This window comes from Emydura macquarii, unplaced genomic scaffold (genome assembly GCF_026122565.2).
Source record: "Emydura macquarii macquarii isolate MOO-44397 ecotype Brisbane River unplaced genomic scaffold, CSIRO-AGI_Emac_v2 contig_2193, whole genome shotgun sequence".
In the NCBI taxonomy this organism is placed as follows: domain Eukaryota; kingdom Metazoa; phylum Chordata; order Testudines; family Chelidae; genus Emydura; species Emydura macquarii.
This window is the reverse complement of record NW_027132330.1, coordinates 357,806-382,500: the sequence shown is the minus strand read 5'-3', so window position 1 is coordinate 382,500 and position 24,695 is coordinate 357,806. Positions and strand designations below refer to the sequence as shown.

The 24,695-nt window shown below is 47.3% G+C and overlaps 1 protein-coding gene across 2 annotated transcripts in view; it reads right to left on the bottom strand.

Annotated features, from left to right (window-relative positions):
* SEMA4F (ssemaphorin 4F) overlaps positions 1-24,695 on the bottom strand; it is a 137,228-nt gene that overhangs the window by 1,339 nt on the left and 111,194 nt on the right. Inside the window, exons 9-14 of one of the 2 annotated variants that reach the window (XR_010921843.1) lie at positions 21,962-22,109; positions 19,957-20,179; positions 18,642-18,751; positions 14,990-15,147; positions 2,202-2,260; positions 691-1,368 (exon numbers count right to left, since the gene is read on the bottom strand). Coding sequence is in view for 1 of the 2 variants with exons in the window: in XM_067558854.1 (XP_067414955.1) it covers positions 746-1,368; positions 2,202-2,260; positions 14,990-15,147; positions 18,642-18,751; positions 19,957-20,179; positions 21,962-22,109 (1,321 nt within the window). In the remaining variant the exon portion in view is untranslated. Of the gene's footprint in view, positions 1,369-2,201; positions 2,261-14,989; positions 15,148-18,641; positions 18,752-19,956; positions 20,180-21,961; positions 22,110-24,695 lie in introns of both variants that reach the window. The other variant, XM_067558854.1, reaches the window with a different exon arrangement.

The following is a 24,695-nucleotide window of genomic DNA, read 5'->3' as shown; positions in this document are numbered from 1 at the left end:
TCTCTTGCATATCACTCTCTGAAGGCAGAGAACACTCCACATAAAAACAGAAGGCTTCAGTTAGCGCTGGCTGTGTTTCTTGCTCTTGAAGAAGCCAATAGTGGGTCTCCCGCCCTGCCCCTGCCCTCCCTCCACCCCCCAGCTGCACCGCAGGCAGGGGTGAGGGAGGAGGGGATATTGTTCCAGGTAGCTTGCATTATAGTCACAATCCAGGGTAATTTTAGCCAATACAATCATCACTTCCAGAGAATATCTATGGGATGCAGAACCCAGGGATCCAGTCCTAGAGCACGTTCGCCAAGAAACACCACAAGGCTAGGAACACAGAGACTCGGATGGCCTGATGCAAGCAGGTTCACAGAGGTCGAGGAAGCTGGGGCACGAGGACTCAAAGCCACTCAGAAGGGAATTTCTTTGGCCAGAGCCCAAAGGCCGCACAGGGGTTTTAGTAGAAATAAAGCCGAGCAAGTCCCACTCTCAGACACATCAGCTCTGCCCATTTACTACAATGGAGCGTCACACCAACTTCAGGCCTAGGTGACCTCACCAGTCAGAGGAAGTCTGAGAATGAAAACTCTGGCAATGACATGAAGAAAGAGGGCACGACTTGAGGTGTCAGCAATGGCTGGGCCCCCTCTTCACCTATTGGGGCAGCCACTGCCAGGCATGTTAATGATGGCTGTGTCCCACCTGGGGCAGGCACTGCCATCAGTGTTGGTGATGGAAGTGCTTCCTTCGGGGGTTGCTAAATGGAGGTTTCATCACACTTGGCCAGTGGAACTCCCGTCAGGTAGATCCGGGCTTGGTCTTTCTCCAGCTCATTGATGTAGAGATGGGGGAAGCCATTAAGACTGCCATTCTTCTTAGCTGTAGCCAGTGGGTGGCGCTCGTCTTCAGGTGAGCTGGGCGTGTGGGGCTCGTGGCTGCAACTAGTCGTATTCGATTGCATCAGATCCAGCCCATTTCTCTCGCGGCTGAGCAGCTCCCTCTTCAGTCGCTCCCTTTGCCTCCTCTCGTAGATGAAGAAGCAGCCAGAGCCAGCAGCACAGCCTAGCAAAAAGAAGAGGAGTCCCACCAGGACATTGTAGCGCCTCTCAGTTGTCTTCCAGGTACTAGTAGAGCTGCTGGCCCTCACCAAGCTGTAAGAGGCAACCACGCCTCCTGCTGCACTTTCCATGCACTGGCAGGTGTAATCACCCAGGGTTGCCTCTGTCACTGTGAACTCCAGCCCATCGCTGCGCCATGTGTATGCAGTGGCATCTTGGGACGGTCTCTGCCACATGCAGGTTGCCCAGGCTGACATTGGAATGCAGGGGAGCACAACGCGGGCAGCCATAGTCACTGGCACCTCAACTGTAACAGGCACATCTGCAAATGGTAGAAACACTGCATCAGAAGCAGGCGCTGAAATGAGGCAGCTACTGCTGTATGTGCTACTGATTCTCCACAGGCATGGGCAGCAGGAGAGGAACATCCCCCAAGCCCAGTCCCGCCCCATGGAAATAACAAGGGGACAGCTGTACCTCTTAGAGTCACAAGAAGAGAGTACGAAGTGCATGGCACAGGGACACTGGGGAGGTGAACCCATAGCTGGGGCTCATCAGGGGAAGCACCACTCTAGGCGCCCCTCTTCGGTGGAAGTTCTTCCTTCTTCCCCTCTTCAAAATAAGCCCCCCATTCTCTGTGTCTTCCACAGGCCCCTGCTATCATACTGAAAGAAGCAACCCCAAACCTGAGTCACTCTATGCCCCCCCATCAGTCCAGAGCCACTTTGGTCTCACTACCCCTCTCCCCCCACTGCCATCTGTTCTACTGTCATGCAATCTGCTCTCCACTGACTCCAGGCTGGGGAAAGGTGCATGACCCCAAACCAGTGGTAAGGAGGTCAGTTAGGGCTCAGTACAGGATGGCATCCTGACATGGCCCTTCTTCCCAGCAGCCATTGGTCCTGCCTCCTCCACAGCAGAGCCCCCATGGCACAACTCCTCCCCCCCCCCCACCAGTTAGTCTGAGCACAGCCAGGTGTGGCTAAGAGATGTGCTTCCCTCTTCAGATATGGAAACACTGATCTGTGAGCCAAATCCACACTGCTCAGGAACCCTCAGAGCCAGTACACACTCAGTCCCCAACTCCCAGTCAGTGCCTTGAAGTTCTTCCAGCTCTGCACCGCCTCCAGCCCCAGCTGCCCTCAGATTACACACCTTCTGTTTTCTGTGGACACAGCGTTAAGATGCTTAGCGACATGAGGTCCTGGAGTAACCTGAGATAACGCAGAAAGCAAAGATCATGATGAAGTCCAGTGGCTGCTGCAGCCAGTCATCAGGAAATGACCCACCCAGCCCTGGTTTCAGTGTGTAGGGGTGGTGAGTCCTTCTATAAGTCCCTCTGGCTCAGTAAAACTTTCCATAATAAGGGCAAAGTATGTCTCTGCAGAAGACATTGCTTTCTCAGTGTCCAGTCCAAAACTGTGGAATTAAATTTCCCAGGAACTTAGGACTATTACAAACCTCACCACTTTCCACTCCAAGTGCAAGGGGCATTTCATTGAGCTTGCCTTCTCTAATATGAACACATAGCAACATATTTGATATGTAAATAATAGGTATATTTGATATGTAAAAAAGAAGCCATACAGTACCAAAACAAGACACCCTACTGTGGTTTTGTTCAACATCTTCATTAATGATCTGGAGGATGGGGTAGATTGCACCCTCAGCAAGTTTGCAGATGACACTAAGCTAGGGGGAGTGGTAGATACCCTGGAAGGGATAGGATACAGAAGGACCTAAACAAACTGGAGGATTGGGCCAAAAGAAATCTGATGAGGTTCAACAAGGACAAGTGCAGAGTCCTGCACCTAGGACGGAAGAATCCCATACACAGCTACAGACTGGGGACCGACGAGCTAGGCAGCAGTTCTGCAGAAAAGGACCTGGGGGTAATAGTGGATAAGAAGCTGGATATGAGTCAGCAGTGTGCCCTGGTTGCCAAGAAGGCTAATAGCATATTGGGCTGCATTAGTAGGAGCATTGCCAGCAGATCACGGGAAGTAATTATTCCCCTCTATTCGGCATTGGTGAGGCCGCATTTGGAGTATTGTGTCCAGTTTTGGGCCCCCCACTACAGAAAGGATGTGGACAAGTTGGAGAGAGTCCAGTAGAGGGCAACAAAAATGATTAGGGGGCTGGAGCACTAGACTTATGAGGAGAGGCTAAGGGAACTAGGCTTGTTTAGTCTGCAGAAGAGAAGAATGAGGGGAAATTTGATAGCAGCCTTTAACTACCTGAAAGGGGGGTTCCACGGAGGATGGGGCTAGGCTGCTCTCGGTGGTGGCAGATGACAGAACAAGGAGCAACGGTCTCAAATTGCAGTGGGGGAGATCTAGGTTGGACATTAGGAAAACGTTTTTCACTAGGAGGGTGGTGAAGCACTGGAATGGGTTACCTAGGGAGGTGGTGGAATCTCCATCTTTAGAGGTTTTTAAACTCCGGCTTGATAAAACCCTCGCTGGGACTATTTAGCTGAGGTTAGTCCTGCTTTGAGCAGGGGGGTTGGACTAGATGACCTCCTGAGGTCCTTTCCAACTCTATGATACACTTCTCCCTCTGGGGAAAGGATGAGTGAACAAACAGGCAGCAGAGTAGTCACATCTCTCCAGTAATGCATTAGGCTAAGGACAGTACAGAATAGAACAGAAAGAGCAGCGACTCTGAACCGTCCTTGAATGGACAATATTTTCTATTGTTGTATGCATTGTTGGTGTAGCTATGTCAGTCCCAGGATACTAGAGACACAAGGTAAGAAAGGGAATATATTTTACTGAACCAGCTTCTGTTGGTGAGGGACAAGCTTTTGAGCTATTACTCTGTGTAGCTCAAAACTGTGTCTCTCACCAACAGCAGTTGGTCCAGTAAAAGCTATTATCGCATCCAAGTTGTCTCTGGAATAGACAAATACATTTTCTGTTTTTTCTTGTTGCAAACAAGTCAACACTGGAGTAATCCCAGTTCTGAACTATTACCCAACTATATTGTTCTCTGGGGACCACGTGTGAGTTACTGTGAAATCCCTCCTGAGGCAATCTGTGGGAATATTCTGCACGCACGTGTGCGTTGACAAACACAGGCATGCCCGTGAGGGTGAGAGGCCCTGAGGGTATCAATGTTCCAAACACATAAGCGCCCAATTCGCACCACTTCCTAACATAACAAACCGGATCTCATTCTGTCCTGTTTGTTGAGATAAAACATAGCAGTCGCATTGCCCATCACAATTTATTTCATCAGTTGCTTGATGAATGGAAGAAATGCTTTGCATTCTCAGTACGTGACCCTCAATTCTTAAAGGTTTTATGTAAAGGACTGATGCCTTGGCAGCCCTGAATGACCCACAGATGAGCACATGAGCACACCATGCTAAAATGGACGCATCCATCATTAATATCATTGCTGGCAGAGAAGGAAAGCAAGGAAAGCTCTTCCAAACATCCAGATTAATCCACCAATCTAATGAAGGTAGAACGGAGGCAGGTGTGCAAACCAGGATGTCCAGAGGGTCCCTATTTGTTCAATAAACAGACCTCCACCAGCTTTGCATACCTGCAGATGACACCTAGCATGCTGAGTAGGATGCCCTGTGTGATGTCAGCTTCAGACAAGATCTTACTGGTGTCTTTGAGTGAGTCTGCAGACTGATACGCAGATTCAAAATTGATAGCACCCTTTCCTGAGCCAGATAGCCTGTCAACGTCACAGAATTGAGGATAGTCCCAAACAACTTGATTTTTTTTTTAGGGGTCCAGAATCAACGTCTCTATTTATTGCTAGACTCCGCTGAGCAAACAGCCTGCAGCTGGTAGACCTTGTCTGGCACCTGTTGGCAGGCTCAACCTGAAACCAGCCAAATCTAGGACTTATTTTGGGGAGTTCTATGGCGTATGTTATACAGGAGGCCAGAGTAGATGATCCCAATGGTCGCTTCTTTGATGGGACACACCCCATCCCACTGACAACAAGCTTAACAAGAATCACTGCACTGAGGCAACGCCAATTAGGTGCATTTGCAGAGCATGCTCTGCTAGGAGAAGGGGAACTTAAAAAGGGGTGCTGGCCACGGAACAGGGGTATGTTTGTCCAAGAGGTGAGGTTGCTAGAGACTTCCAGGGAGCCCAAGGCAATGACCAGACTTCCCTTCCCCCTGTTTAGGGCAGACAGACACTGCAGCCCTGAGAAGGGCTCTGGAAGTCTGCACTCCCTGGACCTGAGGATCTGCACCAGGGCTGGAGGTAATTAGACTCAAAGCACCATGGGAGTGAAGTCAACTCCCATGGGGAACAGTGAGCATGCCCAGGAATGGGAGTTGTGGGGAGACCCAGAGGCAAGAGATGTAAAAAGATGATGGCTGAGCTTAGGGTGAGAGCTGGCCGACTATACCTTCTGGCCTTGGAATCTATGAATCAACCATACAGATAAAGCGGCAACTGACAGTTGAGTTGCTAAGGTGAACTGTGACTACTGCCATTCACTCTTAAATGCCCCTGATCTGATGAAAGACCAACAAGGGATTGGGGGGGAGGGGGAGGTCACCTACTACAAACTTTAAGTATTTCTGGTGGCTCAGGTGAATTGAAACATGGAAATCGGAATCCTGCATTCCAAGAGTAGCTTATCAGTTGTTGAGATCAAGGGATGGGCTAATGGAGACATATTGAATTTTATCTTTCTGATAAAGGTGTTTAACTTTCTTAGGTCCAGGAGAGGCCTCACTCCCCCTCTTTTTGGGGGCTATGAGTAGAATCCGTCCCTTTCTCCTGTGCTGTAAAGGGACCTCTTCTATAGCTCCAAGATCTGAAAGAGACTGCACCTCCTGCAGCTGTATGGTCTCATGAGAGGCATCCCTGAATAGGGATGGGGTAGGACAAAGACTGAAACCGAATGGTGCATCCCAGTTCCAGAGTGTCTAAAAGCCCTTGATCGGTAGTTATCGAGTTGCAGACACATAGGAACTGGACAAGTAGTGCCCAAAGGGAGGGATGGGTTGGGAAGATCCTGGCTGACTGATACTCTGCTCTCAAAGCAGTCAAGTCGGCTGCTTTGAAAGGCCATGAAGACAGATGCTGAAGGGATTCTCCTCAAAAAGTTGTGATGTTTCTTTGAGAAGTCATAGTTAATACAGTCATTCTTAGATACAAATGTTTAGTAGTTTGCTAGTCGCATTTACAAGCCAGTCACTGGGTATGCCTCCCTACTCAAAAAGCCTAGTCTTTCTGGCTCCTTATCTTTTGGATTTGAACTGCCCCTGTGCTGATTTCTCCTTGCCAAGGCCACAACCAGGGAACCCAGCACAGGTGAGCAAAAATTCTGTTGGAATCCCTGTGAGGGCACATGGTGTTTGTGAGCCATCCTTTCTGAGGTAGGCGTCAGGGAGTTTGGCCAGGTCCTACAATGCCTTGCCCATAGGCACCGCCACACTTCCTGCCACAGCCATCTGCAGGATTTCTAGCAACCCTTGGGGATTCTGATGGGGGTAGAGACATCCATCATCTTATGTCTTGGGAGTTGCATAGTCTGCCTTGAGCCTGTATCTAAAAAATCACAGAAAGGTTGCTGAGGCTCATCCATGCCTCTGACCCCCCATGCTACTCATCCACAAGGACACTGATGATACTGCCAGGGCTGACCTTGAACAGATGAGTAGTAACTAAAGGGCTCTGGGAGTGAGGCTGAAGAAGTCAGGGCACTGGTGGCTGTGACCCAGGGACCACTTGGTGCCAACTGGCAGAAGGCACAAGGGGGGACCATAAGGTTTACAGGGATCCCCTAGGTCTCGTATCTACAGACTAGTTCAGTCATGTCATGTCTCTACTAAACACCTATGTCACACTGATCATCATAATTATTGTTAAATGTCTGTATCTAGACTGAAAATTATGCTCTTAAGGTCTGTGAGTTGGTGTTGCTCATCAGAAAGTGATAAAGAGGTTTCTTTAAGGCAGGAGACACGTATCTACAAGTCTGGCCATATGTAGATTGAGTATTGTATACTTCATAATGAATTCCTATTTACAGTCTGTGCAAAATGATAATCAAGTAATTGCAAAGTCTCCAGGGGAGATTCTAGAGACTAAAAAACAAATAGCAGGGGCTTCTCCTATTTACAAGTGCAGACACTGGAACTATATCTATGGATGCAGAGTTATACTCAGGCATCCTTCACTGAGTGGACAAACTGCCAGCTGGCTTGTCTTATGAATGAAGGATCAGAGCCAGTCTGGCTGTTTGACACTGGGAGAAAAACTTGAGCTGAGTTAACCTTTGTGAGACAAGCAAATGGCTTCTTAGTTATGGTTACTCTCTAGAAAGTATGTTGCACTTTTATTTTATGTGTAACAGTTTGTTTCTGTTAATTCTACATGCTTCTTCTCTAGTCTGCTCCTCGTTCAAAAATCTTCTTGGTTTTTCTATAAACCTGTCTAAGTGGAGCGGTAATCCGGAGATGTAACAGGTAAGCTGGTGTGTGCTATTCCTTTGGATCTGTGAATTATGTGAGTGCCCAATGGATGCAGGACTGGACACTCCAGACAATGCTCAGAATCTGAGGGCAGGAGGTTGGCCTGTGCATATCACTAACCTGTGCACAGAGCAGGCACTGCTTATGTTGCCAGAGGCCAGTGGAGTTGGGAAGCTGGGCCCTGGCAAGTGGTAGCAAGGAGCCACAGCCCTGGGTACCATAGGGAAGCAGCACAGTGCTGTTCATGTCCATGCTTCCAGTTGCAGTAAGAGCCTAGGCTGGGACAAATGACAACCTAGGAAGGATGGCCTTAAACTAGGTTTAAACTTGGAAAAGTAATACAGAAAAAGACAAAATCTGCCACATGTTCTTACAAGATATTGAGGATGACATCTTTTTCCAGAAGGTGGAGGAAGTAACTAGGGAGAAAGCTAGTTTAGACTCTATTCCCTCAAAAGAGGGAGGAACTGGTTGCAAATCTCAAGGCTGAAAGCAATTTGGGTGAAAGTGATACAGTTCATCATTCTAATCCTGTCCTCCAAAATACTACTTACCCCTCCGCACTCAGAGGATTCGAAGGTTGGAGTGTGCCTATTGCTAGCCTACAGCATAACTAGAGGGAAATGCCAGTGTTGCCCGTGAAGTTGGGGAACTGACCCACAACAGGCACATATTAGACTTTCAGATGTTAAGGGCAGGTGGTAGTGAGGTGCCTCAATCATGGTTACCCCTGGGAGGTGCCCCACATAGATTCAGTTTGGCAAATAAAATAGTTCCTGATAAAATTCAGGAGCTAACTAAAACAATCTCAGAACCCTCACCAATTATCTTTGAGAACTCATGGGAGTGGCAGAGGTTACAGAAGATGGAGAAGGGCAAACATAGTACCTATCTTTAAAAAGGGGAAGAGAGAGGACCTGGAGAATTATACAACCGTCAACCTAACTTTAATACCTGGGAAGATACGAGAACATATTAAATGGTTTGTAGCAGCGAGAAGATATAGCCACTATGGATTTGTCAAGAACAAATGAGGAAGAATCAGAGAAGACAGTGCAGGGGAGACTGAAGAACGGGGAAGAAAATTGGCAGCATGTGACCTCCCGAAGAAAGAGAACCCATATGCCCACCATGCAAATGGAGGTAAGAAATCGTTTTCAGGCTCTCTGCACAGTTACTATGGTGGAGAATTATTTGGAAGTCTCATCTGAGGGAATGGATCAGAAGGAGACCCTGTTGATCAGAAGGCATGAGATGCATTGTCCTAGGAATGGGGGTTCCACAACCACCACTCCCAAGAGAAAAAGAAGGGAGTGGAGTCAGGGACTCCCTCCTGAGGCAGATGGAGTCATTCATCTGCCATCCGGACCGGGCAACTAAAGAAGTGTGCTGCTTGCCTGGAGCTAGGATTCAGGATGTGACGGAGAGACTGCCGAGACTCATCAAGCCCTCGGACCGCTACCCTTCTTACTTCTCCACGTGGGCACCAATGACACTGCCAAGAACAACCTTGAGCGGATTACTGCAGACTATGTGGCTCTGTGAAGAAGAATAAAGGAGTTTGAGGCACAAGTGGTGTGCTCGTCCATCCTCCCTGTTGAAGGAAAAGGCCCAGGTAGGGACCGTTGCGTTGCGGAAGTAAATGCATGGTTGCGCAGGTGGTGTCGGAGAGAGTGTTTTGGATTCTTTGACCAGGGGATGTTGTTCCAGGAAGAAGGATTGCTAGGAAGAGACGGGATTCACCTAATGAAGAGAGGGAAGAGCATCTTCACAGACAGGCTAGCCAACCTAGTGAGGAGGGTTTTAAACTAGGTTCGGTGTGGGACAGGGACCTAAGCACAGAGGTAAGTGGGGAAGTGGAATACCAGGCGGAAGCGCAAGGAGGAGGGTGCAATGGGGAGGCCTCCTGATTCACACTGAGAAAATAGGGCAATCGGCTAGTTATCTTAGGTGTTTGTACATGAACGCAAGAAGCCTGGGAAACAAGCAGGAAGAATTGGAAGTCCTGGCACAGTGAAGGTACTGTGATGTGATTGGAATAACCAAGACTTGGTGGGGTAATTCACACAACTGGAGCACTGTCATGGATGGGTATAAACTGTTCAGGAAGGACAGGCAGGGGAAAAAAGGTGGAGGAGTTGCACTATATGTAAGAGAGCACTATCACTTCTCAGAGCTCCAGTATGAAAATGGAGAAAAGCCTGTTGAGAGTCTCTGGGTTAAGTTTAGAGGTGAGAGCAACAAGGGTGATGTCATGGTGAGCGTCTGCTATAGACCACTGGACCAGGAGGATGAAGTAGATATGGCTTTCTTTAGACAACTAACAGAAGTTTCCACATCAGAGGCTCTGGTTCTCATGAGGGACTTCAATCACCCTGACAACTGCTGGGAGAGCAACACAGCAGAGCACAGACAATCCAGGAAGTTTTTGGAGAGTTTTGGGGACAAGTTCCTGGTGCAAGTGCTGGAGGACCCTATTAGGGGCTGAGCTCCTCTTGAGCTCCTGCTCACCAACAGGGAAAATTTGGTAGGGGAAGTAGAAGTGGTCAGTAACCTGGGCAGCAGTGACCATGAGATGGTTGAGTTCAGGATCCTGACAAAAGGAAGAAAGGAGAACAGCAGGATATGGACCCAGGACTTCAGAAAAGCAGACTTGACTCCCTCAGGGAGCTGATGGGCAGGATCCCCTGGGAGGCTAATACGAGGGGGAAAGGAATCCAAGAGAGCCGTCTGTATTTTAAAGAAACCTTATTGAGGGTTCAGGAACAAACCATCCCGATGTGCAGAAAGAATAGCAAATATGGTAGGCGTCCAGCTTGGCTTAAAGAAATCTTTGGTGAGCTTAAACAGAAAAATAAAGTTTACAAGATGTGGAAACTTGGTCAGATGACTAGGTCGGATTATAAAAATACTGCTTGAGTATGCAAGAGTGAAATCAGGAAGGCCAAAGCACAACTGGAGTTACCGCTAGGAAGGGACATTAAGGGTAACAAGAAGGGTTTCCGCAGGTATGTTAGTAACAAGAAGGTGATCAGGGAAAGTGTGAGCCCCTTACAGAATGGGGAAGGCAACCTAGTGACAGATGATGTGGAAAAAGCTGAAATAATCAATACTATTTTTGCCTCTGTCTTCATAGACTACTGCACTTGGCAACACAGTATGGGGAGGAGGTGAACAGCTCTCAGCAGTGAAAAAACAGGTTCAGGACTATTTAGAAAGATTGGACATACACGAGTCCATGGGGCCAGATGCAGTGCATGCGAGGGTGCTGAGGGAGTTGGCTGAGGTGATTTCAGAGCCATTGGCTATTATCTTTGAAAGCTCGTGGCAACAGGGGGAGGTCCCTGAGGACTGGAAAAAAGCAAATATAGTGCCCATCTTCAAAAAAGGGAGGAAAGAGGATCCAGGGAACTACAGACCAGTCAGCCTCACTTCAATCCCTGGAAAAATCATGGAGCAGGTCCTTAAGAAATCCATTTTAAGGCACTTGGAAGAGAGGAAGGTGATCAGGAACAGTCAACACGGAGTCACCAAGGGAAAGTCATGCCTGACCAACCTGATTGCTTTCTATGATGAGGTGACTGGCTCTGTGGATTTAGGGAAGGTGGTGGATGTGATATACCTTGACTTTAGCAAAGCTTTTGATACGGTCTCTCACAGTATTCTTATCAGCAAGATAAAGAAGTATGGGTTGGATGAATGGACTATAAAATGGATAGAGAACTGGCTAGAGCATAAGGCTCAGCGAGTAGTGATCAATGGCTCCATGTCTAGCTGGCAACTGGTCACAAGAGGAGTGCCCCAGGGGTCGGTCCTGGGGCCAGTTTTGTTCAACATCTTCATTAATGATCTGGAGGATGGGGTAGATTGCACCCTCAGGAAGTTTGCGGATGACACTAAGCTGGGGGGAGTGGTAGATACCCTGGAATGTAGGGATAGAATACAGAAGGACCTAAACAAACTGGAGGATTGGGCCAAAAGAAATCTAATGAGGTTCAACAAAGAAAAGTGCAGAGTCCTCCACTTAGGAAGGAAGAATCCCATGCACAGCTATAGACTGGGGACCGATGAGCTAGGCAGCAGTTCTGCAGAAAAGGACCTGGGGGTAACAGTGGATAAAAAGCTGGATATGGGTCAGCAGTGTACACTGGTTGCCAAGAAGGCTAATAGCATATTGGGCTGCATTAGGAGGAGCATTGCCAGCAGGTCACGGGAAGTGATTATTCCCCTTTATTCGGCATTGGTGAGGCCGCATTTAGAGTATTGTGTCCAGTTTTGGGACCCCCACTGCAAAAAGGATGTGGACAAGTTGGAGAGAGTACAGTAGAGGGCAACAAAAATGATTAGGGGGTTGGAGCACAGGACTTATGAGGAGAGGCTAAGGGAACTGGGCTTGTTTAGTCTGCAAAAGAGAAGAATGAGGGGGATTTGATAGCAGCCTTTAACTACCTGAAAGGGGGTTCCAGGGAGGATGGAGCTAGGCTGTTCTCAGTGATGGCAGATGACAAAACAAGGACTAACGGTCTCAAGTTGCAGTTGGGGAGGTCTAGGTTGGACATTAGGAAAACGTTTTTCACTAGGAGGGTGGTGAAGCACTGGAATGGGTTACCTAGGGAGGTGGTGGAATCTCCATCTTTAGAGGTTTTTAAGCTGAGGCTTGACAAAGCCCTGGCTGGGATGATATAGCAGGAATAACCTCAGCTTTGAGCAGGGGGTTGGACTAGATGACCTCCTGAGGTCCTTTCCAACTCTAATATTCTATGATTCTATATTCAGGCACACCTGTGACACCCCTTCCTACATCAGTTTTGTGTTTGGGGTGTGATGTTGGCAGACCAGGAGCCAGCTCCTGCCTAGGCCTCATTGAACACTGACAAATCATAGAATCATAGAAGTTTAGGATTGTAAGGGACCTCAGGAGGTCATCTAATCCAACCCACTGCTCAAAGCAGGACTAACCCCAATGAAATCATCCCAACCAGGGCTTTGTCAAGACACACCTTAAAAACCTCTTAGGATGGAAATTCCACTACCTCCCTAGATAACCCATTCCAGTGCTTCACCACCCTCCTAGGGAAATGTTTTTCCTAATAGCCAACCCTAGACCTATCCCACTGCAACTTGAGACCGTTGCTCCTAGTTCTGCCATCTACTACCACTGAAAATAGCCTAGTTCCATCCTCCCTGGAACCCCCTTTCAGGTAGTTAAAGGCTGCTATTAAATCCCCCCTCATTCTTTTCTTCTGCAGGCTAAACAAGGCTAGTTCCCTCAGCCTCTCCTCATAAGTCATGTACTCCAGCCCCCTGATAATTTTTGTTACCCACCCCGCAGCACTCTTTCCAATTTGTCAACATCCTTTCTGCAGTGGGGGGCCCAAAACTGGACACAGTACTCCGAATGAGGCCTCACCAGTGCCAAATAGAGGGGAATAATCACTTCCCTCCATCTGCTGGCAATGCTCCTACTAATGCAGTCCAAAATGCCATTAGCCTTCTTGGCAATTAGGGCACACTGCTGACTCATGTCCAGCTTCTTGTCCACTGTAACCTCCAGATCCTTTTCTGCAGAACTGCTGCCTAGCCAATCGGTTCCCAGTCTGTAGCAGTGCATGGGATTCTTCCATCCTAAATTCAGGACTCTGCACTTGTCCTTGTTGAACCTCATCAGATTTCTTTTGACCCAATCCTCTAATTTGTCTAGATGACTCTGTATCCTATCACTGCCCTCCAGGGCATCTGCCACTCCCTCCTGCTTAGTGTCATCTGCAAACTTGCTGAGGATGCAATCCACCCCATCCTCCAGATTATTAATGAAGATGTTTAACAAAACTGGCCCCAGCACTGACCCCTGGGGTACTCCGCTTATTACCGGCTGCCAACTAGACATCAAGCCGTTGATCACTACCCATTAAGCCCGATGATCTAGTCAGCTTTTTATCAATCTTATAGTCCATTCATCCAACCCCATACTTCTTTAACTTGCTGATAAGAATACTGTGGGAGACCATATCAAAAGCTTTGAAATGCATAGCTGGAAACAGTCTGACACCTGAATGTTTGTATTGTTAAATTAGGTATTAGATTTATAGAGATGAGTTTAGAGTTTGAACTGTATGAAATGCTTGTGAGTCACTGCCTGCATTAACCTCACTTATAATAGCTGTATCCCATGTTATAAGGTAGTATTTAAGTGGTGGCTCTCTAACTACAAAAGTGTTTGCTATGAAGCAGGAAACCCCCTCAATCAGGAGAAAAGCATTACCAAGTGTGAAATACCAGTTTATCTCCTGCCCAACAAAAGAAGGCCTGTAGACACAAAACAAAGCACTGCGGAACACCTGGGACAAAAGACTTTGTTGATTGCTCCTCCAACACCCAGAAAGAGGAGACGCGCACAAACCCTTGTCCCATCACACTTCGAACTCTGGAGAAAGGGAGTTAAAATCTCTGACCAGAAGGATCTATATTACTACGCTGCTTGGAATTTGGAGGGGACAATATTTCTAAGCATAAGCAAGGGATCCCCACGCTACTTAGGTTGGTTTAGCCCTAGCAGACATACAGAGTTTGCACATTAAAGCAGCATCTATTACTTTTTGGAACCTAAAACTGTGTGCTTGTTTACCTGCTTAAGCCTTGTAAATAAATCAATTCTTTTTCCTAGTTAATAAACCTTCAGTCAGTTTAATATAGGATTGACTACAAGTGATGTCTTTGGTGAGAGATCTAAGGTACAACTGACTTGGGATAAGTGACTGGTCCTTTGGAACTGGGAATAACCTAAATATTGTTGTGATTTTTGGTGTAAGGGACCATCTCTTACAAAGGCAGGCTTGCCTGGGTGGCAAGATACAGCGGAGCCCCCGGGGATTCTCTGACTCCATATTAAGGCTGTGGTAGTGCTTGAGGAGTTCACAGTTGATATTCGTTGGTGAAATCTAATTAGAAAACACACACCCGGTTTGGGGTTTGTGCCTTGGTTTGTAACGGGCTGCCTGAGTTTGGCACCCATGTTCATGAGCCACTCCAGACAGCGTGACAGTCATTTTTGGCTCTACTCTTATAGGCAGATGGGGCTCTGATTAAGGAGAGGGTACAGCCTTCCAGATCATTTCAGGGCTCCATGTATTGTCATGGTATAGAAGAAAGCATGCAAAGCTTGTGGGAGAAGCAGACAAATGGGGTATCTAAGCTGGTAACATTAGCAGAGCGCAGGAGGTGGAGCAAAGTGATAAGTGAAGGTGGGAAGCAGTATTCTAGACAAGGTGGCATTAGAAGGGCTGGGGCTCAGGAAGGCCATTGGGCAGGGAGCTGAAATGCTCCTGGTCAGAGGAGATGGGAGTCAGGATGGGGATCACTCGTTACAGGCACTGCAAATGGCAATGCTGTGCAGGTGGTGACAGGCGATTTGCAGATGTCAGCAATTTCAGGGTAAGGTTGTCACCATCCAGGCTACGGGCAATGGAAGCAAGTCACTTACCCACTATGTCCCTGGTGGTGTATACAAGCACCCAGCTCTCTGTTCCATGCACAGGAGGGGTCTCTACCCAGGATACACTCGTGGCAGCTCTTGTATCTCTCACAGTCTGTTGTGTTGACCTGGGTCACTTCAATAGAGGACCCTACATACAACCAGTTCTACAAAGAGAACAGAAGGTGAAATCCAACATTTGCAAAACTTGGCTATGTACAAAGAGTCTCTTGGACACAACCTCTGGGGTCAGGTGGAGCTGAGCGCACAGGAGATTTTCAAATTTGGGGTTTACTTGTGCCCAAGTTGCCCAATGAACACTCTAAGGGAGGACAACAGGGCAAAGTCTAAGTAATAGGTACTCCTCCCGTTCCCATAACAAGGTCCTCACAGAGATGCAGGGTCATCCTTGAAGCCATCCAGCACCTCGTGACTTTAAAGGGGAGCAGGAGAGAGGCCAACCCATCAGAACCAGGCTCATCTACATCCCAGACAGGGTCATCACTGCACTTTTCTTTGCTTCTGGGTCCTCTGAGGGACATGACTGGCATCAGCAATTTTGCTGCCTCTCTGCCTAGAGGACTTTGAAATAATGAGACCTGCAGGGTTACAGGCCACATGAACTTCTAGATCATGTGGAATTTTCCATCAGCTTGAGGCACTGCAGGTGGTATCATGTCCTCCTCAGGGGCCCAAGGACAGAACATAAGAAACTTCCCTGTTCCATGAATATGATGGATGGATGTGACATGCAGAGGGTGATAACATCTCTAACAACTAAATACTCAGGCTGCTTTCTCTAGCAAACAAAGGGTAATTTACCTTTGGCAAGATCCAGGGGCCGGAAGATGAAGCTAGATAAATTCAGAGTAGAAATAAGGTGCAAATATTTTGTTAAGAGTGAGGGGAATTAACCACTGGAACAACTGATCAACGGATGTGGTGGATTCTCTGTCACTTACAGTCTTTAGATCAAGGCTGGACATCCCTCTACAGAATCTGCTGTAGCTCTGACAGACATTATGGGCTGGATGCTTGAATCACGGGATGAGGTATTCTGGCCAGTGCTACACAGGAGGTCAGATTACATGAGGAGAGAGATCCCTTCTGCCTTTGAAATCTATAAATCTAGGAATCATTTAAAACCGCAGCGACCAGCTCCTTCTCCACCCCATTGATTGCTGAGGCTTTTCTATTATTTCTATCATACCATCCTTGTCAACACCAGGCTTCCCTTGCTGAAGTGTCTTGAGCAAACTTGGAGGCAGAGTGCAATGGGGAAGGAGTAATATTTAGAAACAGGGAGCACAACGTCACAGAGCAGCATAGCCCTCTAGGACCAAGACACCAGGCGCTCAGTGCTGATAACAGATTTTCAAAGACCAAGCACTGTCCACATTGTGCTTTGAAAAATCTCCATGTTGTCTGAGTGACTAAATCTGGGCACCTAGAAGAGTCCCTTTGACAATCCTTCTGCTTCTGGGGTCCCCCGTTTCATAGATCTTTGCATTCCTCCCACTCAGTGCAATTTCCCATCACCTCTTTCACAAAGCAGGCAGAGATCAGCCAATGGGATCATTCTGAGGAGGTGTGCAATACCATGAGTGGAAGACACAGCCAGCCACTCGAATAACAATAAGTAGGAGGTAGCTGGGTGGCGAGCTGTGTCTCTAGGGAGAGGGAAACCTTGTGGGGGCTAAAGAGGGAAGTGAGACTGGTGCAAGAGCTGTGACTCAGCAAACTGTGCACAACGAGCAGGAAAACATCCTTAAACAGGAACTCCCAAGGGCGAGACAGCAAAGCCACCCAACGCTAGCACCTCCACAAGATTACACTGCAGCAGCAAGAAAAGAGCCGGATGGGGTCACAGCTACATCTCCTGGACTAAAGATTTGGACCCAGGAGGGAGCATGTGCCTAGCCCAACAGACAATGCTTTTCTAGAGAGCTCCGGTTCAGTGCCAAGCATGGATGCATCCATATGGTAACTCTCAGAAGAGCATGGCCTGAGCAATCTGTGACCCAGATATAGAGAACCGAACAGTCTCCTGCCTACAAGGTGAAAAGATTATGGGTGTGATCGTTAGGGCAGAGAAGTCTAATGTATTCTGGGGAATGCCCACTGCAAGCTGAACAAACACCCCTAGTGAGTGAATGCAGATGAGGGGGAAGATCCCATATATCTGCAAGGACCTGAGAAGGGAACTGCAGACAAGGCCCGTGCACCTGACCTGTCCCCACACCTAACGCTAAGGCTGGGACTGGGAAGTTGGTCCAAAGTACCTGAGGAACTCTTCCCCCAACCCTGTACGTCACCATGACAACTATATCCCGCTGGAGCTGTGAGCCCTCCCCAGGAGCTGTGCAAATAAATCAGATGTAGACTCCTTGTTCTATTGTGTAAGTGAGACAGAGGTAGAGAGAAATGTTATGATACTGTTCAGTGTAGTAGTACTTGTCAGTTTCTTGAAGTGAACTCTTTCCTGAAACTTGTACTATTGAACCTAAAAATATCTTGATGAATTCTCTGTGTATGTGAGTGAGGAATGTATGTGCAGGGCATAAAAAGACACCAGCCTAAACTGCTCTAACAACAGAAAGGGGAGTGAAGACACCAACTGCCATCCTAACCCTGAAGGCAAAAGAATAGCTATCAGCGACCCTAAAGTGCAAATTAACGACCCTAAAATACAGAAGGATCCACCCTGGGAACAAAAAGTATAGAAATAAGAGAATAGTCATGCTTTCAATTAGCTGGTGATTAACAACTATACTGAACACAGAGGCAGCATGACACAGCCAGGGCCATAGACTTATATCAGAGCCAGCAAGTACAAAAGATGGGGTAAAAACATGGAAACTTTGGGTTTCGTTCTGCAATTGTCATATTGGAGCATCAGATTCATGTCCAACAGAGACCTGGCTCCCTCTTCGTGCCCAGCCTAGTTGGCCACTAGACTGGCTTGAGCAATGCACAAAAGGACCGGTAATTATATCACACCAGCTTGCAGAACTTTATGAATGTGTGTGTGAATGTGACTGCTTTTTGATATTCTTACATGTACAATAAATGTGGCATATTGCCTTATTCCCCTGAATAAGATCCTGCTAGCCTTTAATAAGTATAACAGAGCCACCCGCCACAAAGGGAAGGCCGATCAGCACAAGGAAAGAGCTTTGTAGCCAGCAGCTCACAGCTGTGGGAGTTGCTCTCAGCACAAATCTCAGTGCTGCTAGGACCACATGCTAAACTTATGTGACCAACGTTTCTACAGCATCCAGCTGACAGGGGCAAGGAGAAGAGAAAAGATTGCATGGAACTTTTAATATATAACCGGTAAAATCAGGCACAGTTTCCACGGTGATGAGCACAGCATATGCACTTAGACAGCTAACAGGGGTGTTTGGGGTAAGGGAGGAATCTATTACCCTCACCCACAGGGAGGAATGGGAGGAGGAACCTCATTACCAGTGAAGCAGGGATAAGGAGGGCTGGGGCCAGGCAGCCACTTTCTGGGTTTGATCCACCTGACCCACATTTTCCCACCTTGTAGGTGTCACAGTTTCCTTTTTAAATACCATGTATCCATTAGTGCTTGGAACACCCCAGCCCAGCCAGTTCAGGCTCTAGGGCACCCAGGAGAAGGTGCTTGTTTCCTCACCTGGTGGAGCTGCAGATTCTGAACTGGCTGGGGCTCAGGGAACAGCGTCAGATCCTCAATGATGATGGCCTTTTGACCAATCTTCACTGCTTTGTGTAAGTGTCCATCCTCTGCAAGGGGAAGAAGGCCATAGCAGGTGGACAGGTTAGATCAGCACCACCACCTGGCTGGGAAAGAGTAGCCCCAGCACCAGAGACAAGCTCTACAATCTTCCCTTCATAACAGGGCATCAGCTCCCATGCTAGCTTGTGGCTATTTCCGCCCTCACCTCAGATAGCTGCACCCAGGCTGCATCTCAAGCCCTCCCTGCTACCTCCTCTCTCCCTCACTGCAGGGAACACCATCATCTGCCTATCACTCAGTCCTGTAATGTGGACGTCACCTTCAACTCTGACCTCTCTCTGGGTCCTCACATCCAGAATATGTGTATGTCTTGCAGATTCTTTCTGCATAATGTCTCTATGGCCTCTTCTACCCACCCATTCAGCTCAAATTGTCATCTGCATGTCATTCCTTCATCATCATGAAGACATTATCGCATGTCTTCATTACTTAACATCCTTCTCTCTGGCCTTGACAAATGCAATCGTGTCCGACTCACTTCATTCAGAATGCTGCTGCAAAGATCAGTTTCCTAGCCTATTGCACGGACCAAGCCTTCTCCTCACCGTATCCCTCCATTGGCTCCTCCTTCTCTGTCATTTCAGACATAAGCTCCTTGTCTTTGCTTTCAAGGCCTTTTGCAACTGATTCCCACCCTATCTTCTCTCATTAACTACTGAAATATTGACTCCTGCGCCCAGTCAGCCCATGATGCCAGCCTCCATTGCCCACTTGTTACATTTACAGTTGCTCCTAGTAAACATCCAAAAAACTAACTCATTATCCTCCTTCAAAACCTTACTCAAAACTCTTTTGCTGTGATGCCTAGAAAAAAAACTAGAAAATGGTGCTAATGTGCAGAGCCCACTTCCTATCATACTGACCAATATTATCTCATTGTTTCTTTGTATTCCCCCATTAGTCTGTCTGTATCCATCTGTGATCCCTAGGGTTTTTCTTAGATTGTAAGCTCCTTGGGGCAGGGCCCATTTCTTTTGTAACAGTACCTAGCACCCTGGGTCCTGATCCATGACTGGGGCTCCTAGGTGCTACAATACGAATACTAAATCATCTCTCCACCCCATGGGGTTGCCCCAAGGTGACTGCTCCTGACTTACAGCCACACCCTTCCCACCTCATGAACATCTCTACCCCCATTTTCGCCCCGTGTCTGTCCATTCCTGTCCCCACCCTGTGCTGCCATCTCCCTCACCAGTTCCCAGGTACAGCACATCATATTCCTGCCCAGAAACGCTTCTGACACGGTGCACTGCGATTCTGAGGTACAGTGTGTCCAGCTTGACCAACACTGGCTCCATTTCCAGCGGGTGAACAACCTGATCCATAAGAGGATGATCTCGGACAAATGTCAGAACACGGTCAGGCAGTGCCATCGAGGAGCCAAAGCCAGCCGACTTCATGCTCTTGGTAATGCACTGTGGGCATAAAACAGGAAGACATGTTCAAATGGTCTGGGCAGCAGAACACTTTTACTGGATGTTGATTTCCAGTCAGAAACTGGTAATCCCACTCCTTCAGCACCCTAGGGATTTTCCGAATACAAAGTACGGTGCACACAGCCCACATACAGCGTTTCATACACACACACAGTAGCGAATCACCTTGCGTTACAGCAAATTCCACTGAGGACTGGGGTTAGCCACACAGTGGCCCGTTCAGGCCTTTAAGGCACATCTCAGAGCAGTAAGACTACTTAGCTGCCCTCACAAACAGGTCCCAAAGATAGCTACAGGCTAATGACTGACTAGGGAGATGGTTAATAGGTTAACTAAGCACCTGAGAAAGGAGGATATAATGAGAAGCATTAGACATCACTACCATCTCTGCCCACAAAAATTCCTCCCCAGAATAAATTTGCCCTCCCACACTAGACACTCAGTTATTTTTGGTCATTTTAATTGCTAATTTTTGGGCTTTGGCATTTTGCCATTTTAGCCTTTGCTGTATTTGTGTGTTTTGCACAGAAATTTTTACTTGTAATTGATTTTTTATATATTTTTAAAGTATGGCTTTTTTCCCAGGAATTTTTAAAATATTGGTATTTTGCCTAGAGTGCTTTATTAGGCACTTTTGATAAAACCAGTTATTTTTTTTAAAGAGGCATTTTTCCGTAGAAGTGCTTATTATAAAAAAGTTACAGTAGCAACTTTAGTGCATCCTGAAATTGTAGGAGTGTGCACAGCAGGGCCAGCTGCAGTGTACATGAAATTAACAAACACTAAAGTCCCACCTTTTACTCAATGTTCCCCTCTCCAAACAGTTAGCTTGCAATCCTGTACTGCTTGGTTTGACTGATGTTTTGACTAGATGGCTCCTGGCTTGGAGTGCCAATTTGTTGATAAATTGTATAGTTAATTGCTTGACTATACCTTGGTTTGTTATGAAATATACTTAAGAGACCAAATAACCAATGTTAGTTAGATTTATTGCTATAAGCCATTATAACACAGTACATGGAAAAGATTTTATACAATATTAGTCTCCAGTAAGCCATCTCATGCAGTGTTGTTACATTTACTATATGTAGAAAGGGGGTTCCCAAAATTACACTCCTAAAGCCATTTTTACACCCTACCTGTTTACAAGTAAAAAGGTATGATGTACATTACTTGAAACTAGATTTAAGAAGTTAGCTTTTTACCTAGTCTTTTGGTACCAGAGTGTAACCCTTATTGCTTTGTTCTGAACACATTTATTTGAGGTACCAAAGGGTGTGACGCCATCTTTTAAGTTTGCACTAGGGTAGAACAATTATATGTTTTGTTCTCTTCCTTTGGGACATTCCAGTACTGTGAAAGTAACTTTCTTTTTGCTGCTATGGTAAAGCCCTCATCTGTACTGATTGACAGCTTTTTTATTTACTTAAGTCAAAGCTAACTTTCGTGAATGCAAAGGATTATGGGACACTTAGCATAAGTGAGCAATGTTATATACAAATTATAGGTCAGTTTAAGCTATATAACTGCTATAATATATATATATATATATATATATATATATATATATATATATATATATATATATATAAAAATAAATGTGGTACATATATGTATATATGCGAGGCAACCTATATTAGTCAACACTTCCCTCTCCTCCCCAGTCAGTGTTCTAGGCCAAAGCCTGAAAGTCCACAGCCCTGTTCTTATGAAAAAAAGATCTGGAGCTATCCAGTACCCAGCACAGTTCTCATCACTTACTGCCCCTGGCCGTGGCTCAGGGACATCCCCAGCCATGACACTTGTCCACTTGTCACAATCATGTTTAAATTCCTTGAAACGGCCATTCATGGCTTTCTGGATGTCCCCAACGCTGTAGGCACAGACAGCTGAGACCTCCCCACCATCCCTGAAGGAGAAACAGAGAAAGGGAAGTTAATTAGCTGTAAAAGAAGCTTTGAGCAGATTGTCAGTGGAGAATCCTCAGATGCTGATTGGCACCATGGAATCGTTTGTGTGAAGTTAAATAAGGGGTATGACCCACACAACCTCTCAGTTTCTATTTAGTTTATCAAAAAGAAGATTTAGAGGTGACTTGATTATCGTATTTAAGTACCATCAAGCCAAAGAGTTCACGATGCATCTCCACATGCCATCAGCCAAGGGCATGATTGGTGGAGCCCCCTGGTCCCCTTTCAGTTCCTTCACACTGGAATCATAGTGGGATAGACTCCAAAGAAGAGGGGAAAGAGGGCTGGTCCTGCTTTGAGCAGGGAGTTGGACTAGATGACCTCCTAAGGTCCCTCCCAACCCAAATCTTCTATGATTCTATGATCCACCGTCACTCTTCTCTTCTGCAGACTAAACAAGCTCAGTTCCCTCAGCCTCTCCTCATAAGTCATGTGCTCCAGCCCCCCAACCATTTTTGCTGCCCTCCACTGGACTCTCTTCAGTTTGTCCACATCCTTCCTGTAGTGGGGGGCCCAAAACTCAACACAGTACTCCAGATGTGGCCTCACCTGTGCCGAATAGAGGGAAATAATAGAGGAGAAGCCAGAGTCCAGACATGGGCTGAACGTCGAAACCGGGTAGTCAGAGTCTGAGGGTTTGGGGGGGATTTGGGGGCAGAGTCCAGGCTGGAGAAATGTCAGTGCAGGCCAAAGACCGCGCTGGGACAGGGCTCAGCAAGGGTGGGGCAGGAGCAGACCGGGAGTTGCTGGAGTCTAGTGCACTGCGAGGCAGCAGGAGGGTTCCTGGCCAGGTAGCACTGTTACTCAGACTGATCTGCAGCTCTGCTGGGGTTGTGGAAATACTGCTCAGTGATAGGTTGCTGCTTAATGCCGGAGTCTGATCCACCAGAGTAGTGGAGCGAGCAGCACTGGTTTGGCTGCGAGTTTACCTCACACCCGTGAGCTGAGGCAAAGCAGTCCGCAGCCTGATAAGAGCCCAAAGGAACCCCTTGCCGGGTAAGAAAGCTTTCCCCTAATTGAAGCCAAACACTCTCCAATGACCATGACCCTCTAGGACAGGATCAGGCTTGGACTTCTCCCAGTTGATCTGCAAATCCGTGCTGTGGAACAAATGGCAAGTTTGGGCTATGGAGTCTGACCCAGCTTTCATCAGACAGCCATCCAGGTAGGGAAAGACGTGAATCCCCTGATGCCTGAGATGAACACTTTGTGAATGCCCTTGGGGCCACGGACAGCTGAAAGGGAAGTACTTTGTATGTGTAATGCCTCTGTCCCACTCAAAAACTTAGGTGTCTGCAGTGCATCTTTCCAATGGGCCTGTGGAAAAAAGAGTCAAGCTGAGAGCCAGGTACCAGTCTCCTTGTGACAGAGAAGGATGATGATTTTCCAAGATGAGAATCTTTAACTTTGAGATCCTGATGAACTTGTTTAGCCTCCTGAGCTACAGGATGGGACTGAGACCATCCGCCTTATTGCAACTGAGAAAGTGCAGGGACTAGAAGCCCTGCCCCTGATATTCCTGAGGGACCTCTGTCACAGATTGACTCAGGGGAGTGCGCAGGAATAAAAATTTGATGGGTTTTGGAGGAGCTGTCAGCTCTCCCCTCAGCACGGACACACAGCACTGTGAAATGATCCAACCACTGAATCCCATGTGCTTTCAGCTTTCTGGGGCTGTGCAGAGTTTAGGCCTGTACACATGCAATCCTGGTGCAGACTGCAACTCTGACAGGTCTCCTGGCAGTGCAAACACTCATGACTCAATTGCTTAGATCCTAAAATTAGAGCCATCCCCCCTTCAGCTCCTGAATCCCACCAATGGTGAGAGCCTTCTGGTTTAGTTTTCATCTTCAGGGACATGTAGCTAAGCTGCCACCAGAGCCAGGACCTTGGTGAAGACATGTGGAATGGCCCAAAGGTAGGATTCTGTATTGCTAGTGTGATGATCCTACCAAGAGTCTCAGGTATTTTCTGTTAGTTGGATGAGTGGAAATGCAAACACAGGCATCCTGTAGGATAAGGGCTGTGTACCAGTCAATATGATCCAAAGAGAAGGTTACAGAACTAGAGCATTTGGAATTTGAAATGCTGGACAAAGGGGTTGAGACTTTGAAGATCAAGGCCAGGTCTCCGACCCCTTTTCTTCTATTCCTACTACTTTGTGATCAATAAGAAGCTCTTGCCCTGATGCCTAGGGGCACTTCCCTCCACTACTCCCAATTGTAGGAGGGCATCTACCTCCTGCTCCACCATGAGAAGAGTCGCTGAAGAAGGGCAGGGAAGGTGAGGAAGGGGATGTAACAGTTTGAAATTGGATGTTCACTATTTCGAGGACCCAGGTCCAAGGTTATCCCAGCACAGGTTGCCTGACAACATGAAAAGTAGCGGCTAAGGGGTGTAGGGGGCAGAGGGGGATGAAGGGTCCAGTGAGGCTCTTGAGATAGGTAACAAATGTTTTGCCTTCTTGACACTCCAGATTGTGGGGCAGCCAAGAAGAAGAGCGTAGTAGAGCTCCTGCATTGAAA